The sequence below is a fragment of the Mustela erminea genome, chromosome 9 (assembly GCF_009829155.1).
Source record: "Mustela erminea isolate mMusErm1 chromosome 9, mMusErm1.Pri, whole genome shotgun sequence".
Classification (NCBI taxonomy): Eukaryota; Metazoa; Chordata; class Mammalia; order Carnivora; family Mustelidae; genus Mustela; species Mustela erminea.
Genome location: NC_045622.1, coordinates 107061020 through 107079546, shown reverse-complemented (window position 1 = coordinate 107079546; position 18527 = coordinate 107061020). Strand labels below are relative to the sequence as shown.

The window sequence follows — 18527 nt, the reverse complement described above, 5'->3', positions numbered from 1 at the left end:
ATGAAGGTGGCTGAGGCCAACAGGATGGGAATTTAGCGTCAGACACACCCAACGCCAATCCAGGAACACGTCTTGTTAGACCTCTGAACCTCCATTAATCCACGTACAAAATGAGAATGGCACCTCGTAGCCCATACGCTTTGGTGACTGCTACACGAGACGGAAGAAATGCAAGATACAAATTGGGTGTACTGGCTTCATTCTGTCAATGAGCAGACTGGTTTGGCTGCGATTGAGACACAAACTGAAATAATGCGCAGCTCAAGACCTGTTGTAGCTGCGGTTATGGCCGGGGAGCGGACAATACAAGGCAGAGCTGAAGACACAGGGAAACTGAAGTCGAGCCCTTTGCATAGAACACTATTCCAAATCAGCCGGTGTTAAAGATCTGCCTTCTTAGTCCTCTCTTTTGTGGCGCAGCAAACGTTCCCCTTGGGCAGACACAGATCACCCGCCCACGGACTGTACCCCCCTGCACCCCACCCCTCCCAGCCAGCTGTCCGCCCACCCGGCTCGGACCTAGACCTAGGCAACGCTGCCTTTAGCGCCTAGCAACCGCTCACCTGCTACGCTCTCTCCATAGGCCGGCCAGTCTCTTTCCTTTTTCTTATTGGTCCGCGTAACTCTATCTCGGCCAATTAGCAGCAGCCACGGGGACCCAACACACTCCCACACAATTTGGGGGTGATCATGAAGGAGCAAATTTTTCTTTTCTGAACCTAGTTCTCCAGGAAAGCATCTGATTTGCTGTGAAATCTTCTGGAGTGAGATTCTAAGACATTTTATTTCTCTTAAGCCCATAATGTCGGTCCCTGGCACACTCCCCCCCTCCAAATGGTACGGCCCGCACAAAGCCCCACCTTCCTCCCCTCCCTGGGAGCCCGAGTCCTCCTCTAGGCTGAGTCCGCTCTGAGACGGAGACGATACCATCTGGGACTAATAGTCGGGGGGACTCCAGCCACCTGCCGGGCTGCCCTATTCCGCTGCGACCACCTCTCGCACCTCTTGCTCCGGCCGTGGGCGCGACGCCTGGGTACAGTGGTGGGGCCACCGCTGTCGGCCCCACGGAGGGTGCGCGGTGCGGCCAACGGAAGGGTGCACTTGGTACGACCCACTCGGCGCCACGCCGGAAGTGAGGTGTCTCACTCCCGAAGTTCCGGCTCGCAGGGGGTGGGCAGTGTTGTTAACCGGAGCCGCCTCCGCAGTTGCGGGGATCGAGCGGGCTCGCGGCGCTGGGCTCCTGGTGAGTCGGCCGGGGTCGGGCCCGGGTTGTGGTTGGGAGTCGGGACCTGGGCCCTCCCCTTGAGGGCTCCGGGGTCGGCGCACCCCCTGAGCCCCGCTCGCGGCTTGTCAGCTGGTGGTGGACCTCAGGCGCCCGCGCGGCCGCTCTTCAGAGGCCGGGCCCCGCCTGCGACGCTCGCTGCTCCTGGCGATCACAGGTGCGGGGGCGCCCCGGGTCCCTCTCCGTGTCGCCGCTGCATCCCGGCGATCGGCCGTTTCTCCGCTGCCCCCGAGTGGACACTGCCCCGGGGGTTGGGGGGGACGCCAGGGTTCCAGGCTGACGTATCCTGCCCGCTCCCGCGGGGCGCGCGTGGCCGCTGCCCACCCTGGCCGAGCTGTCACCGGCGCTGTCGCCTGCCCACCTGCGCCCCCCAGCGCCTGGCTTCTCCCGATCCAGGCGGCACTTTCCTGCTTCTGGAGGTTTCTGCGTGTGCATCCTCCCCATCATCTTCACTTTAGAGGCCGTGGTAGCGGTTCCCTCTCCTGCAGCACGTTTGCTTCTCCTCGTGCCTCCCTAGAGGCGGCGGCTTGGCAGGCGGCGTGGAAAACCCTAGATTTGAAACAAGACTGACCCAGGCTCCAGACCTTGCGTCAGTGGGCTCGCTTAACCCCCCTTGAGCCTCCATTTTCTTATTTGTAAAATGGGGGCGCGTATGCTGTTCTTGGCGTCATGATTGTGAGGGTGAGGCGAGGCGGGTTTTGGGGTTTTTTTTCCCCCACTCCTATTTGGTGACACTGCGTGTCGGGCGGGGGGCTGGGTTTGCACCGTGTACGCATCACACAGGTGATTCCTTCCCTTTCCCCACGCAGGTCTCCAGGCCAGGGCAATGTTCCGCACCGCAGTGATGATGGCGGCCAGCCTGGCGCTGACCGGGGCCGTGGTGGCTCATGCCTACTACCTCAAGCACCAGTTCTACCCCACTGTGGTGTACTTGACCAAGTCCAGCCCCAGTATGGCAGTGAGTTCAGGGCTCAGGGTGGGGGGAATCTCCCTGGGCGGGGAGGCGGAGTCCGCTTGAGGCGGGGGGCGGAGTTAGAGGTCAGGTAAGTGGGAGAAAGGCCAAGTAGCCCACTAGCTGCCTGCCTTTTTATTAATTGGGATGGGGACATTGGTGGGGGGTTCCCAAATGAGGAGCCCCAGACATAGCAGAGCAGAAAGTGACCTCAAACCATAGCTTATTCTCACTCCTAGGTCCTCTACATCCAGGCCTTTGTCCTTGTCTTTCTCTTGGGCAAAGTGATGGGCAAGGTGTTCTTTGGACAGCTGAGGGCAGCAGAGATGGAGGTAAGATGTTCTTGACTCCAAAAGCGAGGGGCAGGGAGCTGGACAAGCAGAGTGTCTTGAGGTCCTCATCATTCCTTGTCCACCCCCCAGCACCTTCTAGAACGTTCCTGGTATGCTGTCACTGAGACTTGTCTGGCCTTCACCGTCTTTCGGGACGACTTCAGCCCCCGCTTTGTTGCACTCTTCACCCTGCTTCTCTTCCTCAAGTGTTTTCACTGGCTGGCTGAGGACCGTGTGGACTTTGTGAGTTGGGTTGAGGGCGTTTTCCAGAGCAGATGGGAGCCAGGGATTGGCTTGGTGGGTGGGCTTGGGCAGTGAAGTCCGGCTTGGGGATGTGGGGTAAGCCCCGGCCTTCCTGATGGGCCCCTTTTCTGCTCTGCCTCAGATGGAACGCAGCCCCAACATCTCCTGGCTCTTTCACTGCCGCATTGTCTGTGAGTGAGATCCCTGGGAGGGACGAGGAGGGAGCTGGAGGGACGAGAGGCTCTGTGGACGATCGGAACACGACAAGTCACTAACCGTGGTCCTGTACCCTAGAGCACAGGCATCCCCCTTGACCCACAGCTGTACAGGAAAGATAAATTTGGAAGTTAATTTGCATCACCTCTGTCCTGTTCCACCCCAGGGCTCCTCAGCTGCCCAGCCCCGAAGCCCTTGGCCTCCTCACCTGGAGCTCGGGCCGCTCTAATACCCTCCTAGGCAAAACTGCAGTTCCCAGGGGGCTGGGGTCAGTGGAGTGTGGCGCCTGACTAGATGGCTAGGGCCATGGTGGGCCGGAGGGTGGGGTCTTGAAGCAGGAGGTGGCCATCAGGCCCAGTGCTGACCCCACCAATCCCCCATTTGGGGGGGTCCCCACAGCCCTCATGTTCCTCCTTGGTACCCTGGACTTCCTCTTCGTCAGCCACGCCTATCACAGCATCCTGACCCGCGGGGCCTCTGTGCAGCTGGTGTTTGGCTTTGAGGTAAAACTGCCGGAGGTAGCACCGAACGTGCCTCGAATAACCCAACAGACCCCTCCCGAGCACCTGTTCTGGGGCCGGGCTTGCCATCAGTCGGCATCAGCTCTTGCCTTGTACACACGCACACCCAGGAGAGCAGGAAAGCGTGGAGGGAGGCGCATGGGGAGGAGCAGCTCCAACCTGGCGCCCTGGGAGGGCCTTCTGGACGTGGTGGCCCGAGGAGTGGGCTACTGCCCACCGCAGGAATGAGCTTGACGAACAGCGGGGTGAGGAGGGGTGCTCGGTGCCAACGTTCCCACTGGTTGAGCGCTCACTTGGACGCTAGACCCTGTGCAGAGCACTAAGCCTGTGGCTTTTCGTCGGCAAAGGAATGTCGTTAGAAACAGACAGTTAAGGGGCGCCTGGGTGGCTCAGGGGGTTAAAGCCTTTGCCTTTGGCTCGGGTCATGGTCCCAGGCCGCTGGGAACGAGCCCCGCATCGCTTCGGGCTCTCTGCTCAGTGGGGAGCCTGCTTCCCCCTCTCTCTCTGCCTGCTTCTCTGTCTACTTGTGATCTCTGCCAAATAAATGAATAAAATCTTAGGAAAAAAAAAAAAGAAAAGAAAGGGACAGTTAATTCTGTCATTGGACAGACAGGCTGCCAGGGTTGGAGAGGTCTGGTGAGTCACCAGAAGTCCCAGCAGCCGGGGAGTGGAGGAGCTGAGGGGTGACGCGTCCCTGCCCATCGCTGCTCTCTGCCCTGCAGACGCCCGGCCCCAGCCGTGTGTGGCTGCCGCCAGGGGGCGCCGTGTGCTGACGTCCCCGCCCCCTCCTCCCGCAGTACGCCATCCTGATGACTATGGTCCTCACCATCTTCATCAAGTACGTCCTGCACTCCGTGGACCTCCAGAGCGAGAACCCCTGGGACAATAAGGCCGTGTACATGCTCTACACGGAGCTGTTCACAGGTGAGAAGAGCCTGGGCCTCCTGGACCGGAACCAGCGTCCCCGGCCCTGCCTCCCAGGCCCTGTGACTGCTGCTCTCTGCACTTCTCCTTGCCCCCAGGCTTCATCAAGGTTTTGCTGTACATGGCTTTCATGACTATCATGATCAAGGTGCACACCTTCCCTCTCTTTGCCATCCGGCCCATGTACCTGGCCATGAGGTAAGCCCAGCCCAGCCCTCCCTCTACCGGTCCCACACCTGATCCTCCCCCCTTCACCCAGCGCTCACCGCACGTGGTCTTGCAGGCAGTTCAAGAAGGCTGTGACGGATGCCATCATGTCCCGCCGCGCCATCCGTAACATGAACACACTGTAAGTGGGCTGGACGGCTGCCGTCCTGAGCTCTGCCCCTGGTTCCCCCGACTCCGCCTCTGGTCTTGACCTAGCCTTGGCCTGTCCTCACTAGGTATCCAGATGCCACCCCAGAGGAACTCCAGGCAATGGACAACGTCTGCATCATCTGCCGAGAAGAGATGGTGACGGGGGCCAAGAGATTGCCCTGCAACCACATTTTCCACACCAGGTGGGGGGGTGGTGCCCAGGGAGCCGGACATTGGGGGAGAGGCTCTGGAAGGCTCTGGAAGGCTGCCCCCCCCCGGGGATCTGCAGACCATCGCCTTATCTTCATGCCCTTAGCTGCCTGCGCTCCTGGTTCCAGCGGCAGCAGACCTGCCCCACCTGCCGCATGGACGTTCTCCGTGCATCACTGCCGACCCAGTCACCTGCGCCCCCGGAGCCTGCTGAGCAGGGGCCACAGCCGGCCGCTCACCCCCCACCACTCCTGCCGCAGCCCCCCAACTGTGAGTGGCCCCCTCATCTGGCCATTCAGCACACCCTGTTCTGAGCTGGGTATGGGAAACACGAGGTGAATCAGACTCCCTGTCCTCGAGGAGCTCAGTCTGGGCAGGGAAGGGGGTCATAGGAAGAGACATCAAATGGCTCGTAGTCATGGGTCATCAGTGCTGAGTTCAGACGGGCCCTTGGGAGCAAAGACAGGGTTCCTAACAGCCAGCCCCTTGGGTGTGACTTGCATCTGTCTCACTTGGATCTTTTCCCACTACCCTGTTCTCTCTCTGCAGTCCCCCAGGGCCTCCTGCCTCCCTTTCCTCCAGGCATGTTCCCGCTGTGGCCCCCGATGGGCCCCTTCCCACCTGTCCCACCTCCCCCCAGCTCGGGAGAGGCCGGGGCCCCTCCATCCACCAGTGCAGGTGAGTCTCTCCTGGACTGCGACAGCCAAGGGGTGGGAGGAATGGAAGCGGAGGCCTCTTAACACTCTCCAAACTGTTCTCACCCTTCAGCAGCCCTTCCTCGGCCCAGTGGAGCCGCCACAACCACAGGGGCTGCTGCGGCCCCGGCCCCAGCCCCTGGCTCCGCCCCCGCCCCCGAAGCCGGCCCCGCCCCAGGCTTCCCCTTCCCTCCCCCCTGGATGGGCGTGCCGCTGCCTCCGCCTTTTGGTAAGCTGAGCCACAGGCGGGGTTGATGGGGAGGAGGGGTCGGTGGGACCCAGGCTGAGCCTGGGCCTCTCTCCAGCCTTCCCCCCCATGCCCGTGCCCCCCGCGGGCTTTGCCGGGCTGACCCCGGAGGAGCTGCGGGCCCTGGAAGGCCACGAGCGGCAGCACCTGGAGGCCCGGCTGCAGAGCCTGCGCAACATCCACACGCTGCTGGACGCCGCGATGCTGCAGATCAACCAGTACCTCACCGTGCTCGCCTCCCTGGGGTACGTCCGCGGCCCCCACGGAGGGCCCCCGGCGGGGGTTGTCTCGGCCCACCTATCTGTAGGCAGACCAGGGGCTCCAGGTTCTCGAGGCCTCTGTCCTCTTGCTGCAGAAGGCCTGCCTGGGTCTCAGGAGGGCTGACGGTTAGTAGAGCGTGGACTTCAAATCCCGCTCCTTCAGGGTTTTCTAAAATCGGACGACTCCAATTCTCAGTGCTTTCGTTCATCACGGGGCCCTTCTCACAAGTGGTGACCCTGTGCCTGAGAACCAGTGGCCCTGATATGAGTCAGCAAATATAAAGGCCCCTAGAACCAGCCCGTCCTAAGTTCAGGTCCTGGTCCCACCACTCACTTGCCCCGAGACCACTCTCGCCTTATTTGAATAAGTCCCACCCACAGGTCACGGGCAGAGGGCCCAGCACGCGGGGGTGACGGCACAGGCCTGGCGGGGCGCTGGAGTCAGAGATTTGAGTGGGGTTTTATTCAGGGGAAAGTCTGCGGGTGTCTCTTGGAGCCTGGCACCCCGCAGTCTCAGAGCGAACAAGGCTACCACCAGTGTTCGCCGGCAGGTGGCTTATGGCACATCTGCGGTGTGGGCCCACGAGGACTCCCACAGCATGTGCTTGCCTGTGTCTGCTGTTCCCTTGGGCCTCAGACGTCCCTCAGCGCTGATGCTACCCTGCAGGGCTCATAAGGGGCAGACACATCTGCCCAGTCGTGCCAGGATGTCAAGGCCTCACCTGCCCCTTCCTCCTTCTCTTCCCAGGCCCCCCCGACCTGCTGCCTCAGTCAGCCCCACTGAGGAGCCGGCCCCTGCGGTGGTCACTGCTGCCTCCCCCACCAGCATCCCCAGCTCTGAGACCACCACCCCCTCCCCTGGGGCCTCCCCACCAGCCCCTGAGCCTGAAAAGCCTCCAGGTAGTCTCGGTCAGCCTGGGGGTTGGGCTGGGGAGTGGGGAAGGAACTTCTCTGGGTTCCACTTCTGAACTCTGTCCCCAGCTCCTGAGTCACTGGGCACGGAGGAGCTGCCTGAGGACGGGGAGCCTGATGCAGCAGAGCTCCGCCGCCGCCGCCTGCAGAAGCTGGAGTCCCCTGTTGCCCACTGACATTACCCCAGTCCTACCCCTGCGTCCCCTCTCTCGGGCGGCCCTTGCTGTAACACGTCCCGCCACCAAGTGCCCGCTCCCTCTCCGTGTGCACCAGGGAGTACCGACCCCCAGCTCTGAGAGAAAGGAGGAGGCATCCCCTAGGCCAAGTGGAAAGACGCCTGAGGCCCCAGTTGACTCCAGCCCTTCCAGTCCCGGGCAGCCGTGGGGATCTCGGGTCCATTCCAGCCTCCCTCCCCCACCCTTCAGCCTGTTCTGCTGGGGCCGTGAAGGCAGGAAGGCAGTCTTGGAGAAGCCCTCTCTGGGAGAAGGGGCAGCCCCTCCAAGGCCCACCTGTGTGTGTGTGTGTGTGTGTGTGTGTGTGTGTGTGTTTGTGAAGTCGCTTTCGTGCTAAACAGTATTAGCGCCCTGATCCCATGTGTGAACTTAAGGGGCTGGAGGCAGGCCAGGAACTTGCTCCCTGGGCCACCCACCAAGATTGGTACTGCTGTCCCTTTTCTTACGCTAAACTCCCTAGAGGCCCTTTGTGATGGTGGCTGTGTCACTCGTGCCCTGTGGTGTTTCCGTGTCTTACTGGCAACCGCCCAGCTCAGGGAGAGGCCTGCCTTGGGCTGGAGGAGCAGGGGGGCAGCACTGAGGTGCCCTGCCCCTCTCCCCAGGGCCCCTTCTCCCTGAGGTCTGTCTATCAAGTGAGACCATTCCTGGTCTCACCCAGCAACCACTGCCCAGCCTTGCGCCAGGCTGAGGGCCCGTGCGTCTGCTCCTGAACCACTGCGAGCCCCAGAATCTGTGGAAGGCCACTTCTTGACTTATAGAATGTCTCTCGGGTTCAGAAGAATTGGAACTACTTCCTTGCTGTTGTCTTTTGGCTTAAATTTTGTCTTTGAACTTGAATGCTTGACCCTAGGAAAGAGGAGCAGGAGTGTCTGGCTCCTGGTCTTTCCAGTTTAGAAAAGGCACTGGGCCAGGTAGGGACCACAGGAGCTGAGACCCACCTGCCCTTGTCTTTTTTTTCCCCTCGGTTCTGTGTTACAAGAGTTGCTGGAGACCGTTTCAGATGATTATTTAATTTGTAAATATTGTACAAATTTTAATAGCTTAAATTGTATATACAGCCAAATAAAGACTCGCCTTAGTGACTGGTGGAGCTGGGTGTCACAGGAACAGCACGCCAGGCTGCTGCTGCTTGCTCGGGCTGTCGACTTGAGAATCCCCAGGGCCGTGGGTTTCGTCAGACAAGACATTCACTGTTCTGGAGCTATCTCCATTTGCCATATGAAGAAACTGAGCCCCCGAGAAGTTCAGTTCCCTGCCTTCGAGGCCAAGTAGGGGAGCCAGGCTTTGAGGGTGGGAACTCAGGCCTCTGACCTTTGTAGCTCCCTAGATGGGGCAAGTGTGAAGGTTCACGGGCTGGGGGCGTGGGTCGGGATGGCAGGGGCAAAAGGCCAGCATCTTTCTTCCTGCGAAGCCGCTGTCTAGTCTTGATACCAGGCCACCAGGGAAAGCAGGCTGGCTCTGCCTGACTGCTGGGAGCTCCCGAGCACCCCCTTGTGGAAGCACCAACTCATGCTAATCACTCAGCATCGCGGAGCTGGAGATGCAGTCAGGCCCAACTCTCCCAAGGATGGAGCCCAGGCGAGGGGCCTCCTACTTCTCCATGGGTGAAAGGAACGAGTTCAGGGGCTGACCAGGGCCCTCTATGCCTATGCCCCGTGGTGACTTGACTTGGAACTGAAGACCTCCAGGAACCATGCCCGAGTCCTGTGTGTTCTCCACAGCCGCCACCAAACCAGGTCTGGCCCAGAGCAAGGGCTTGAGAACGTCTGCAGCAGTGAGCGTGTGAAGGCCAAGGAAGACACATACTCAGTGGGTCTGTTCTGCACTACCCGCCCCTCAACTGGGTTGGGCTGTTACTTCCACCGGTCAACAACCTCCAGAATCTGAAGAGTGAGCCCAGTGAGCTCCACCGGAGGCAGGGTCCCCACTGGCAGACAGCCCTCCCCGCCACGGGCATCTGTGGAGAGGGTCACATTCCCCCTAAAGTGAGCGAGGCCTGCTCTGAAGCCCTTTAGCCCTGACTGCGCCCTGCCCAAGCTCTTAGCCCTGGCATTTATACCTCCTGTCCTAGTTGCTCCAACAGCCACCTCACTCCTCCCGAGACCCCCCAGACTCTAGTCTTGGGGGGATGCTATCATGCAGGCTGCTTGGCTGGCCCTCAGAAGCCCTTCTCCAGGAGCCAGGCTTTGAGCTGCTGGTCAAAGTAGCCCTTGATGCGCAGGGTACCTGTCACCTCATTGACCTGGGTGACCGGTGTCTTCCCCAGCAGTGGACTCAGAAAATCTTCCACATCTTTCTGCAGGGCCTGAGGAGGGAGAGGGAAGACCACACATCAAGCCTGGTCAGACCATCCCCTTATAAGACTCCCATCCCTCCGGTCCCGAAAGGGTTAGTATCAGCCCCCGACCCATGTCCTCACTTACCCAGATGTCCCCCTCCACCTTCCGGATGACAGTCATCTGGCGGTTGCCATGTGTGATGTCCTTGTAGACAGGGACGTTGTGCATTCGAGAGCGCCGCACCAAGTAGGGCAGGTCGGGTGGGGGGTCTGTTACAGGCAAGAACAGTGAGAAGCCAGACCTCCCCAGGCTTTATGCCCCCTCAGCTGATGCCCTTCCCCTCAGTGTACAGAGAAATCAGTATACCCGATGGTAAAGCCACCTCTTGATTTCAGGTCAGAACACCCGCTCTTTCCCTAAACTGAAGCCAAGACCAGCTGCTTCACCCTGATAACTTCCTAGCACAGGGCGTGGTGGGAGAAGATGCTCAAGAAGAAACAAAGTTTCTTCTTCATGCCTCCCTATATCTTTAGATCTCCATCTGGGGCCAATCCTTGCACTTCTCCCCTGGGTCAGGGAGGTTAGTAGCAATCTCTGACACAAAGAAATGGGGATTTACAACACTGAACACCTACCTACCACATGCCGGGCTCTGTATTAAGTGTTTTATGTACCAAGCAGATTATCTCCATCTTGCTGAAACTCCATATGGGAGAAGCTAAGTGACTAACTCGTGACCACACTGGCAATGAACAGCAAAGTCAAATCTGAACCCAGAAATGCCCAACAACCAAGCTGTGTTCTCAAAGACGGCACAAGGCCTACTGGGGTGGGAGTGGGGGGTCCAGCTTTCAGGTCTCTCTCTATGCTTCACTTCTCCAGAATGGGAAGACTTCCTCCCGACAGTGTGGATGGATGGGTACTAGTAAAACAGGGCTGCCTTCCCAGGCCCTTCCTTGAACACGAGGCAGATGCTAAGCCCTGAGACACCTCAACACGAGTCCTGAACCCACTGGGGAATCCAGAGCCTCAACTGGGGAGGTAGACCAGTAGGGAGAGGAAGTTTTCCCCCTATAAACCTCAAGCCATCCGGGTCGCCCAGCTCACCTCTGGGTGGCTGCCAACCACTGGGAGTGGGATAGTGTTCATGCTTCGGTGGCTTTGGGATGCTGGTAGGGGGTATCAGGCGCTCCACAAAATGGTATTCATCTACAGACTCCACAAAGCTGGGGTAATCAGGAGGCTCCTGGGTTTGGCTCTGAGGCCCAAAACAAAAAACAACAAACAACTATGAGCCCACCCACTACACACCCACCCATCAAAGGAGAGGCAGAACTTGTTAAAAAAGGAAGCACTACAGGTACAAAGAACAGCATAAATAAAAGCCTGGAGACAGAAAAGCCCCAGACTCCAGTTGGCCAGGATAGAGGTGAGACTAGAAAAGAAATTCAGGCACTCTGAAGGACTTGCCCCCTTAGGATTTCTGTGTGACTCAAAAACCATAGTCAAGGCACCAGGGTGGCTCAGTCGTTAAGCATCTGCCTTTGGCTCAGGTCATGACCCCAGGGTCCTGGGATGGAGTTCCACATCAGGCTCCCTGCTCTGCGGGAAGTCTGTTTCTCCCTCTCCCAGTCCCCCTGCTTGTGTTCCCTCTCTCGCTGTGTCTCTCTCTGCCAAATAAATAAAATCTTAAAAAATAAGATTTTATTTATTTATTCGACAGAGATCACAAGTAGGCAGAGAGGCAGGCAGAGAGGGAGGGAGGGAAGCAGGCTCCCCAATGAGCAGAGAACCCGATGCTGGGCTCGATCTCAGGACCCTGGGATCATGACCTGAGCCAAAGGCAGAGGCTTTAGCCCACTGAGCCACCCAGGCGCCCCAAATAAATAAATAAAATCTTAAAAAAAAAAAAAAAGGAGGCAATTTACTCTAAGTCTGACCGACTAAATTTTTTCAGTGTTTTAAAGCTTCCTCTAAACGTTCTACTGAAATATTCTAGTTCAGGATTAGGCACTTTCAGCAATCGTGATAATCCCACTCACAATCACCCGATGTGACCCTCGCTTACCTGGAACATTCTGGCCTCATATAAACACCCCCAGGCAATGGATGGACTAAATGTGTTACGGGTATTTTGACTGAATTCTTACAATGACACAAGTTAGGTATTTTACTACCCCCTTTTACTATGTAGGAAAAATTAAGACATCAACAAACCATCTACCTAAGGTAACTCTCCGCAAACTGTCCTCCCATTCTCCAGCCTGAAGATTCTTTTTGGACACTTTTCCCAAAAGAAAGCGGTTTCCGTAGTGTAGTGGTTATCACGCTCGCCTATCACTTTTCCCAAAAGATACCCTGGAGTCCTGATAGGCCCGCGGTTACGAGAAAAGGGAAGCAGATTGGAGTGGACTGTATATCATGAACTCTAGATTCCCATTACTGTCGTCAATGATCTAGGGCCGACCACTACCCTGTGGAACCGTATCCCTTTTAAAAAATTAGCCGGAGTCGATGGTCAGCCCCTCCCAGTTCTGACTCACCCAAATCAGGTTCTAAGGTCAGGTCCACCAATCAGGTTCTAAGCCCCAAACACCGAGGCGCACTACAGGCCTTGCACTTTGCCTCTATCTTGTATCTCAGCTCCAGGGTTACAGGAGTAACAGTGTTACTCCTGTAACTGTTACAGGAGTAACAGCCCTGTCCTCCCCATCTCCAGGCTCAGCGTTCTCACCAGCTGCCGTAGCCCGCAGCCCCGCTGGACGCCGGTTCTCCATCCTCTCAGCGTAGCGCGGAACATGGCCGCTGCCATCTTGAACTTCTCCCGTACACCGGTCTTCTGCGCGCGCAACCGGCCAGGTCCCGCCCCTTCATGGGCGCGCTCCCGGGACCGAAAGAACGCTTGCGCAAAGCGTAAAGAGGCGGAGCTAGAACTGTAGTGGGCGGTACAAAAACCAAAGGCTCTAGCGGTCGCCCAGCAGTGACGTGGCACGCAGCAGGCAGTGTAGACGTGCGCGCCCCTGCTCCTTCCTCTTTCTCGACTCCATCTTCGCGGTAGCGGCTGCGGTGCCCGCGGTTCAGGTAAGATTTGGGCCACCACTGGATCTGGAGGTCCTAGTAGCAGGTGGGCCGCGAAGTCAGAGGGCGCAGGAAAGACAGAAGGAGAGGGTGTGTTCTGAGGGCCAGCTCCCGGTCCCCACCCGACCTCCCTGGCAGGCCCGGCCTTACCCACGTGAGATCCCGCGACCACCTATATCCCAGCGCGATCGGTGCCGGCCCGCTGCCTCCCCCCGACCCCCTTTCTCCCAGAGCATTCTTCTCTTACGAGCCTTTCTTTCGTCAGTCGCCGACATGCAACTCTTCGTCCGCGCCCAGGAGCTACACACCCTCGAGGTGACCGGCCAGGAGACGGTCGCCCAGATCAAGGTAAGGCTGCGTGGTGCTTCCTGGGCACCGTCCTTTTGTGTTCTTCAGTCTCGCTCCGCGGGGACGCTGATGAGCCTTATTTTACCATAGGCTCATGTAGCCTCGCTGGAGGGCATCGCTCCTGAAGATCAAGTCTTGCTCCTGGCGGGCACGCCCCTGGAGGATGAGGCTACCCTAGGTCAGTGTGGAGTGGAGGCACTGACCACCCTGGAAGTAGCCGGCCGCATGCTTGGAGGTGAGTTGGGGAGCATTGTACTTTGAAATGTCTGTAAACTCATAATACGAGTGTGGGTTCAGTGTCCTAACCCCAGGGTGGTGGTTCCTGTTTACCTTTCTCATTAAGAGGTCTATGGGAGACGGAGCTAGAGCCTAGTTGTGTTTCAATTACTTATTAGCCCCTTGTTCGCTCACTGAAATCAAGTCCGACTGGATCCCTCAAGGTACTTTTCAGCTCTTGTTTAAAGTTGGGCTGGAAGATACTGAAGTGAAACCCTGGAACGTACTGTACTAAACACTCTTGGTCAGAGGTCATATCTCTGCACCTTTCTTTGCAGCCCCTGTTGGTCCCTGTTTATTTTTAAAGGCTTGAGTTGAGGAAGAAAGGATTCTGCTGGGTGGGGCCTTCTTGCTCTCCTAACTGCGTTCTGACTTCTTTGCCACCACAGGTAAAGTCCACGGTTCTCTGGCCCGTGCTGGGAAAGTAAGAGGGCAGACTCCCAAGGTAGGTGACCGTATTAGTGGTGTTACTTAGAGTCGTGGTTTTTGGGTTTTGTGTGCAGGTTTTGTTTTGTTTGTTTGTTTTTAAGCTAAGCCAAGACCTTTGGTCTTTCCTCTGTTTGCCCTCTCCCTCCCTGGAGGTAAGACTGAGGGATGGTCCGGGAGGTCTGATGATCCTTCCCTTTTCCCAGGTGGCCAAACAGGAGAAAAAGAAGAAGAAGACAGGCCGAGCCAAGCGGCGGATGCAGTACAACCGGCGCTTTGTCAACGTTGTGCCCACTTTTGGCAAGAAGAAGGGCCCCAATGCCAACTCTTAAGTCCATTGTAATCCTGGCTCTCCCCCAATAAAGCCTCTTACATAGTTCAATCATTTCATTGTTTCATCTTAATGTACAGGGAGGGCCTCGGGAAGATACTTGTTCGGGTATCTTCTGGGGCCGGTGGTGTGTTGATTAGAACAGTGAGGCCTGGTTCTGGTTTTTTGGCACTGTCAGGTTGGAAGAGACGGGCCTCGGGTTGGGGAAGCAGTGGTAAACTGTAGGAAAAGGGTTACCATGAAAATTGGTAACTCCAGATGGCAACTCTTTGGATGGAAATTGGGGGAGATTTTCTAATCCAAATAACTTGACAAGTCTGCCAAATCATTTTTTACTGTTTTGGTTTTTTGTTTTTAATATTTTATTTATTTATTTGACAGAGATCACAAGTAGGCAGAGAGAGGAGGAAGCAGGCTCCCCGATGAGCAGAAAGCTCAATGCGGGACTTGATCCTAGGACACTGAGATCGTGACCTGAGCTCAAGGCAGCAGCTTAACCCACTGAGCCACCCAGGCGCCCTTGTTTTTTGTTTTTTAAGGTTTGGTTTTTTGTTTCTGTTTTTTTTTTAAGATTTATTTGTCAGAACACAAGCAGGCAGAGCGGCAGGCAGAGGAAGAGAGAGAAGCAGGCTCCCCACTGAGCAAGGAGCCTGATGTGGGACTTTATCCCAGGACCCTGGGATCATGACCTGAGCCCAAGGCAGCAACTTAACCAACTGAGCCACCCAGGCGTCCCTGTTTTTTAAGGTTTATTTGAAATGGAGCAGGGGAGGGCAGAGGTAGAGAATCTTTGCTCAAACACACACACCCAGCCCCATCCCAAGCATGGGGTTCTACACAGAGCTCCATCTCAAGATCTGAGCTGAAACCAAGTTAAGACATTAACTGAATAACCCATCCAGGCACCCTGTTCTTGTTCTTCAAACAGAGGAGATAAGAATCCTTGTGGGAGGATTATGGAGGCATCAGCAGAGAAATTTGGGTAGAAAATATATCAGAGAAGGGCAGTCTGACTTTTCCTGAACTTAGAACCAGCTATGGCCTTAGTGGAGTCCAGGGCACAGGTCCAGTATGTCCCTACTTGAGAAAATCTGGGCCACCCCTATTGGGGGGGAAGTCAGGGGTGCAGGTCCTGAAAGATAATTCACCCAAGGCAGAACAAAGGAGATGAAATTTATTGAATATACAGCAAAAGAGCAGGGGGCAGGACAGTAAAGGAGAGACTGCCAGGAGGCAGTGGTGGGGGGCCTGAGGTTAAGGGGGAGGGGGGAAGAGTTAAGAGACCTTGTGGAACTTTTACTTTTTTTAGTACCTGTGCCTGGTTGTAAGCAGCCTGTTGCTCATCTAGGACTTAAGGCTATTTTGAGGTGGACCTGTTTGCAGTCAGCCCAGTGGTGGCTGTAGGCCCTTTTATTTTACCTTAACTGGGACTTCATTGCTCATGCCTGTTCCCTGAAAGTGGCTGCCACAGAAAGCCTTGCCTGATGACCTTGGCATGATGGTGACCTTGTTTGTAGCTCCACCTGTCCAGCTAACCTCATTCATGAAATCACAGCTCAGGTTCGGTGGGTTGTTGGTAGTGTTCCTGGGAATGGATTCTCTGGGCTTCATTCAAAGTTCCCCTAGCAACACGCGCACCCACCCATTTTGTGAAGGTTTTCAAACCTGCTGGTTCTCTAAAATACAGTATGACATGAGGTGAAGACCTTGTATCTAGACTTGGACTGCCTTAAGTTTGAATCCTTGCTTCATTTCTTTTCCGACTCTCCAACCTTAAAATGACTTAACTTCTGCTCTCATGTCTTGAGAGTTGTGAATAATATACAGGATGTGAAGGTCTTAGGTCACCTGCCACATAGGAAGTGTGCAAGCCTACAGGCTCTTTTTATCTCTAGTAATCTTTAGGAAAAGTCGGTCAGTCACCTCCCTTCTACACATTTGATTCTTGTGGGTTAAGTGAGGAAGGTACTTAACAAGTAAGCGGTAGAGTCTCAAGGTAAGGAAGGTGTTGCAAAGAAAGAGGGGAGGTTGGGAATAGACTGTGCAAAGCTGTGTGGTTTTGTCAGACCTGAACAGGAGTTCGGTTTTGAGTCCAAGTGCAACGGAGGGTCACCAAGTACAGGGAAGGGTTTAAGTAAGGGCCTGATGTGATCTGACTTGTGATCAATGCGGTGCTTCCTCTGGCTGGTTTCTCTGGATGGCTGGCAAGAAAGGGAACCAGATAAGGGACTAGTAACTGAAACCACCAGTAGTAATGGGATGTGGAAAACAAGCGGACTTGATGGTCTTCAAATCCATCCAGATCTTGAGAGGGAAATAGATGATCCATAAGGAGATAAATACAAGGGATTGTGAAGGCAGAACTTATGGGGGTGGGACTAAAGAAACAGCTCTCTTTTGATGGGTGTGATGGACCAAGTCCTGGGGGCCCTAGCATGGTTTGTGTGGGTTATCGCCCCCCACTCTACAAATTAAGCTTCATTAGGACAGAGACCCCATCTCTTTGCTGCTCAGTGTGTTTCTGGCACCCAGTATGGATTCTGCACTTTAAAGTTGGACGAACCATAGATTTGGAGGGAAATCATACAGGAGTTCAGATACCTGTTAAAGTTTCTTTCTTCTCAAGAGGGGAAATGCCTCCAACACACACATACAGAGGAGTCTAGACCAAGGAGTCCATCTTCACCCTTTTTCTGCACTCCCCTTTATGTGTCTGTGTCCTCTAGTAGAATAGCTGCCCTTCCAGTGGAGGGAGGCATCGAATCCCCCCCACAGGCCTGGGGCATTTAGGGACCTTTGAGGAGGTGCTTCCGGAAGATCCTTTTCCGCCAGGTCGCTTTACCGTGCTTCAAGGAACCACTAGGGGGCGAGCAGGTACCAGCGGAGCACGGGCCTCGGGCACCGGCCCTCGCTCCCTCCCGCGCAGGGCGGGACCCGTGCGTCCCGACCCACTCCTGCGCCTGCTCAAGAGCTATTTGGCAGTGGGGGCGGGGCTCGGCTTCCGAGGGTGGGCGGAAGTTGCCGAAAGGCTTCGGGGGCTTTACGCTCCGTTGGCCTCGCAAGGAGGCGGAAGTAACCGATTGGCACCGGAAGTTGTCCGGGGCCGCCTGCGCGTGTTCTCTAGTACGCGGAGCGCCAGTTGCCATGGAGCCGGCCGGGCCTTGCGGTTTCTGCCCGGCCGGGGACGCCCAGCCCGCGCGCTACACCTGCCCTCGCTGTAACGTGCCCTACTGCTCGCTGCGCTGCTACCGGGCGCACGGCACCTGCGCCGAAGACTTCTACCGGGACCAGGTGCTGGGAGAGCTCCGCGGCCGCAGCGCCTCACCCAGCCGCCTGGCAGGCGCCCTACGGCGGCTGCGGCAGCAACGCGAGACCGAGGATGACCCCGAGGACGCGGGCCTCAAGTCTGGCCCGGCTCCAGGTGGCCTCACCAGGCTCTGGGAGCTGCTGGCGCCGGCCGAGAAGGCGGCCTTCGAGCGGCTGCTGAGCCGTGGCGAGGCCGGGCGGCTGCTGCCCCCGTGGCGGCCGTGGTGGTGGGGCCGCGGGGCCGGGCCGCGGCTTCTGGAAGAGGTGGATGATGCCGCGGGCCGTGACCCTGCGGAGCTGGAGCCCACGCCCGCGAGGAGCCCACCGGAACCCGCGAAGGAGGCCGCCGCCGAGCCGTTTCTCGAAGACGCTCCCGAGGCCCGCTCGCCCACTGTGCCCTCCCGGATCCCCACGCTGGCCAGCCTGAGCCGCAGCCCGCCCTCGCCGCTCGTGCGCTTCCAGCTGCCCAACGTGCTGTTTGCTTACGCGCACACTCTTGCCTTGTATCATGGCGGCGACGATGCACTGGTCTCCGACTTCTGTGCCACGCTGCTCGGCGTGTCGGGAGCACTGGGTGCGCAGCAGGTCTTTGCCTCTGCCGAGGAAGCCCTGCAGGCCGCAGCCCAGGTGCTCGAAGCAGGCGAGCATCCTCCCGGGCCCCTGGGCACACGGGGCGCCATGCGCGAAGCTGCCCGCATCCTGATGGGCGAAGGCCCAGCAGACCAGAAGGGCTACACGCTGGCAGCACTGGGGCACCTGGCACAGACCCTAGGCCGGGCCCGGAAGCAGGCCGTGGCCACGGAGGAGCGAGATCGCCTCTACCGGGCGCGGAAGAAGTGCCAGTTCCTATTGGCTTGGACCAATGAAAATGAGACGGCCCTCATGCCGCTGGCTCTGGACTGTGCCAGGGCCCATCGAGCCCATGCTGTGGCGGCAGAGGAGGTGGCAGCCCTCACTGGGGAGTTGGAGCGGCTTTGGGGAGGCCCCCTGCCACCTGCTCCAAGAATTCTCATCGAGGAACTCCCGGGCTGATCTGGGATCTCCCTGTCTTTAATAAAACTGTGACTGGTCTGCCCTGTGAGCAGTGCCTGCTTCTGAC

The 18527-nt window shown here is 57.3% G+C and overlaps 4 protein-coding genes across 7 annotated transcripts; 3 read left to right on the top strand and 1 right to left on the bottom strand.

Moving 5' to 3' along the window:
* The first annotated feature begins 1159 nt into the window (after positions 1 to 1159).
* On the top strand, positions 1160 to 8466 carry SYVN1 (synoviolin 1). 4 transcript variants are annotated; one of them, XM_032357259.1, is made up of 16 exons: positions 1160 to 1243; positions 2092 to 2240; positions 2474 to 2566; positions 2657 to 2809; positions 2952 to 3000; positions 3425 to 3528; positions 4344 to 4470; positions 4569 to 4668; positions 4754 to 4819; positions 4914 to 5030; positions 5144 to 5307; positions 5587 to 5715; positions 5809 to 5961; positions 6038 to 6224; positions 6988 to 7139; positions 7221 to 8466. In XM_032357259.1, exons 2-16 carry the CDS (start codon positions 2109 to 2111, stop codon positions 7325 to 7327), a joined length of 1833 nt encoding a protein of 610 aa, XP_032213150.1. In that variant the 5' UTR covers positions 1160 to 1243; positions 2092 to 2108; the 3' UTR covers positions 7328 to 8466. The 4 variants fall into 4 exon arrangements, with proteins under 4 accessions (XP_032213150.1, XP_032213147.1, XP_032213149.1 ...); XM_032357256.1 differs by having other exon boundaries at positions 5806 to 5961; positions 7221 to 7327; XM_032357258.1 differs by lacking the exon at positions 1160 to 1243 and adding an exon at positions 1327 to 1439 and having other exon boundaries at positions 5806 to 5961; positions 7221 to 7327.
* MRPL49 (mitochondrial ribosomal protein L49) lies at positions 8375 to 12539 on the bottom strand. Its single transcript, XM_032357262.1, has 4 exons — positions 12398 to 12539; positions 10771 to 10921; positions 9808 to 9932; positions 8375 to 9689 (listed from the first exon to the last, which is right to left on the bottom strand). The coding sequence occupies exons 1-4, from the start codon at positions 12473 to 12475 to the stop codon at positions 9543 to 9545; spliced, it is 501 nt and encodes a 166-aa protein (XP_032213153.1). The 5' UTR covers positions 12476 to 12539; the 3' UTR covers positions 8375 to 9542.
* Positions 12540 to 12619: 80 nt separating this feature from the next.
* On the top strand, positions 12620 to 14174 carry FAU (FAU ubiquitin like and ribosomal protein S30 fusion). The gene is made up of 5 exons (XM_032357263.1): positions 12620 to 12744; positions 13007 to 13089; positions 13180 to 13324; positions 13755 to 13810; positions 13998 to 14174. Exons 2-5 carry the CDS (start codon positions 13015 to 13017, stop codon positions 14121 to 14123), a joined length of 402 nt encoding a protein of 133 aa, XP_032213154.1. The 5' UTR covers positions 12620 to 12744; positions 13007 to 13014; the 3' UTR covers positions 14124 to 14174.
* A 2810-nt stretch (positions 14175 to 16984) lies between these two features.
* ZNHIT2 (zinc finger HIT-type containing 2) lies at positions 16985 to 18499 on the top strand. Its single transcript, XM_032357261.1, has one exon. It carries the CDS (start codon positions 17267 to 17269, stop codon positions 18458 to 18460), a length of 1194 nt encoding a protein of 397 aa, XP_032213152.1. The 5' UTR covers positions 16985 to 17266; the 3' UTR covers positions 18461 to 18499.
* The last annotated feature ends 28 nt before the right edge of the window (positions 18500 to 18527 follow it).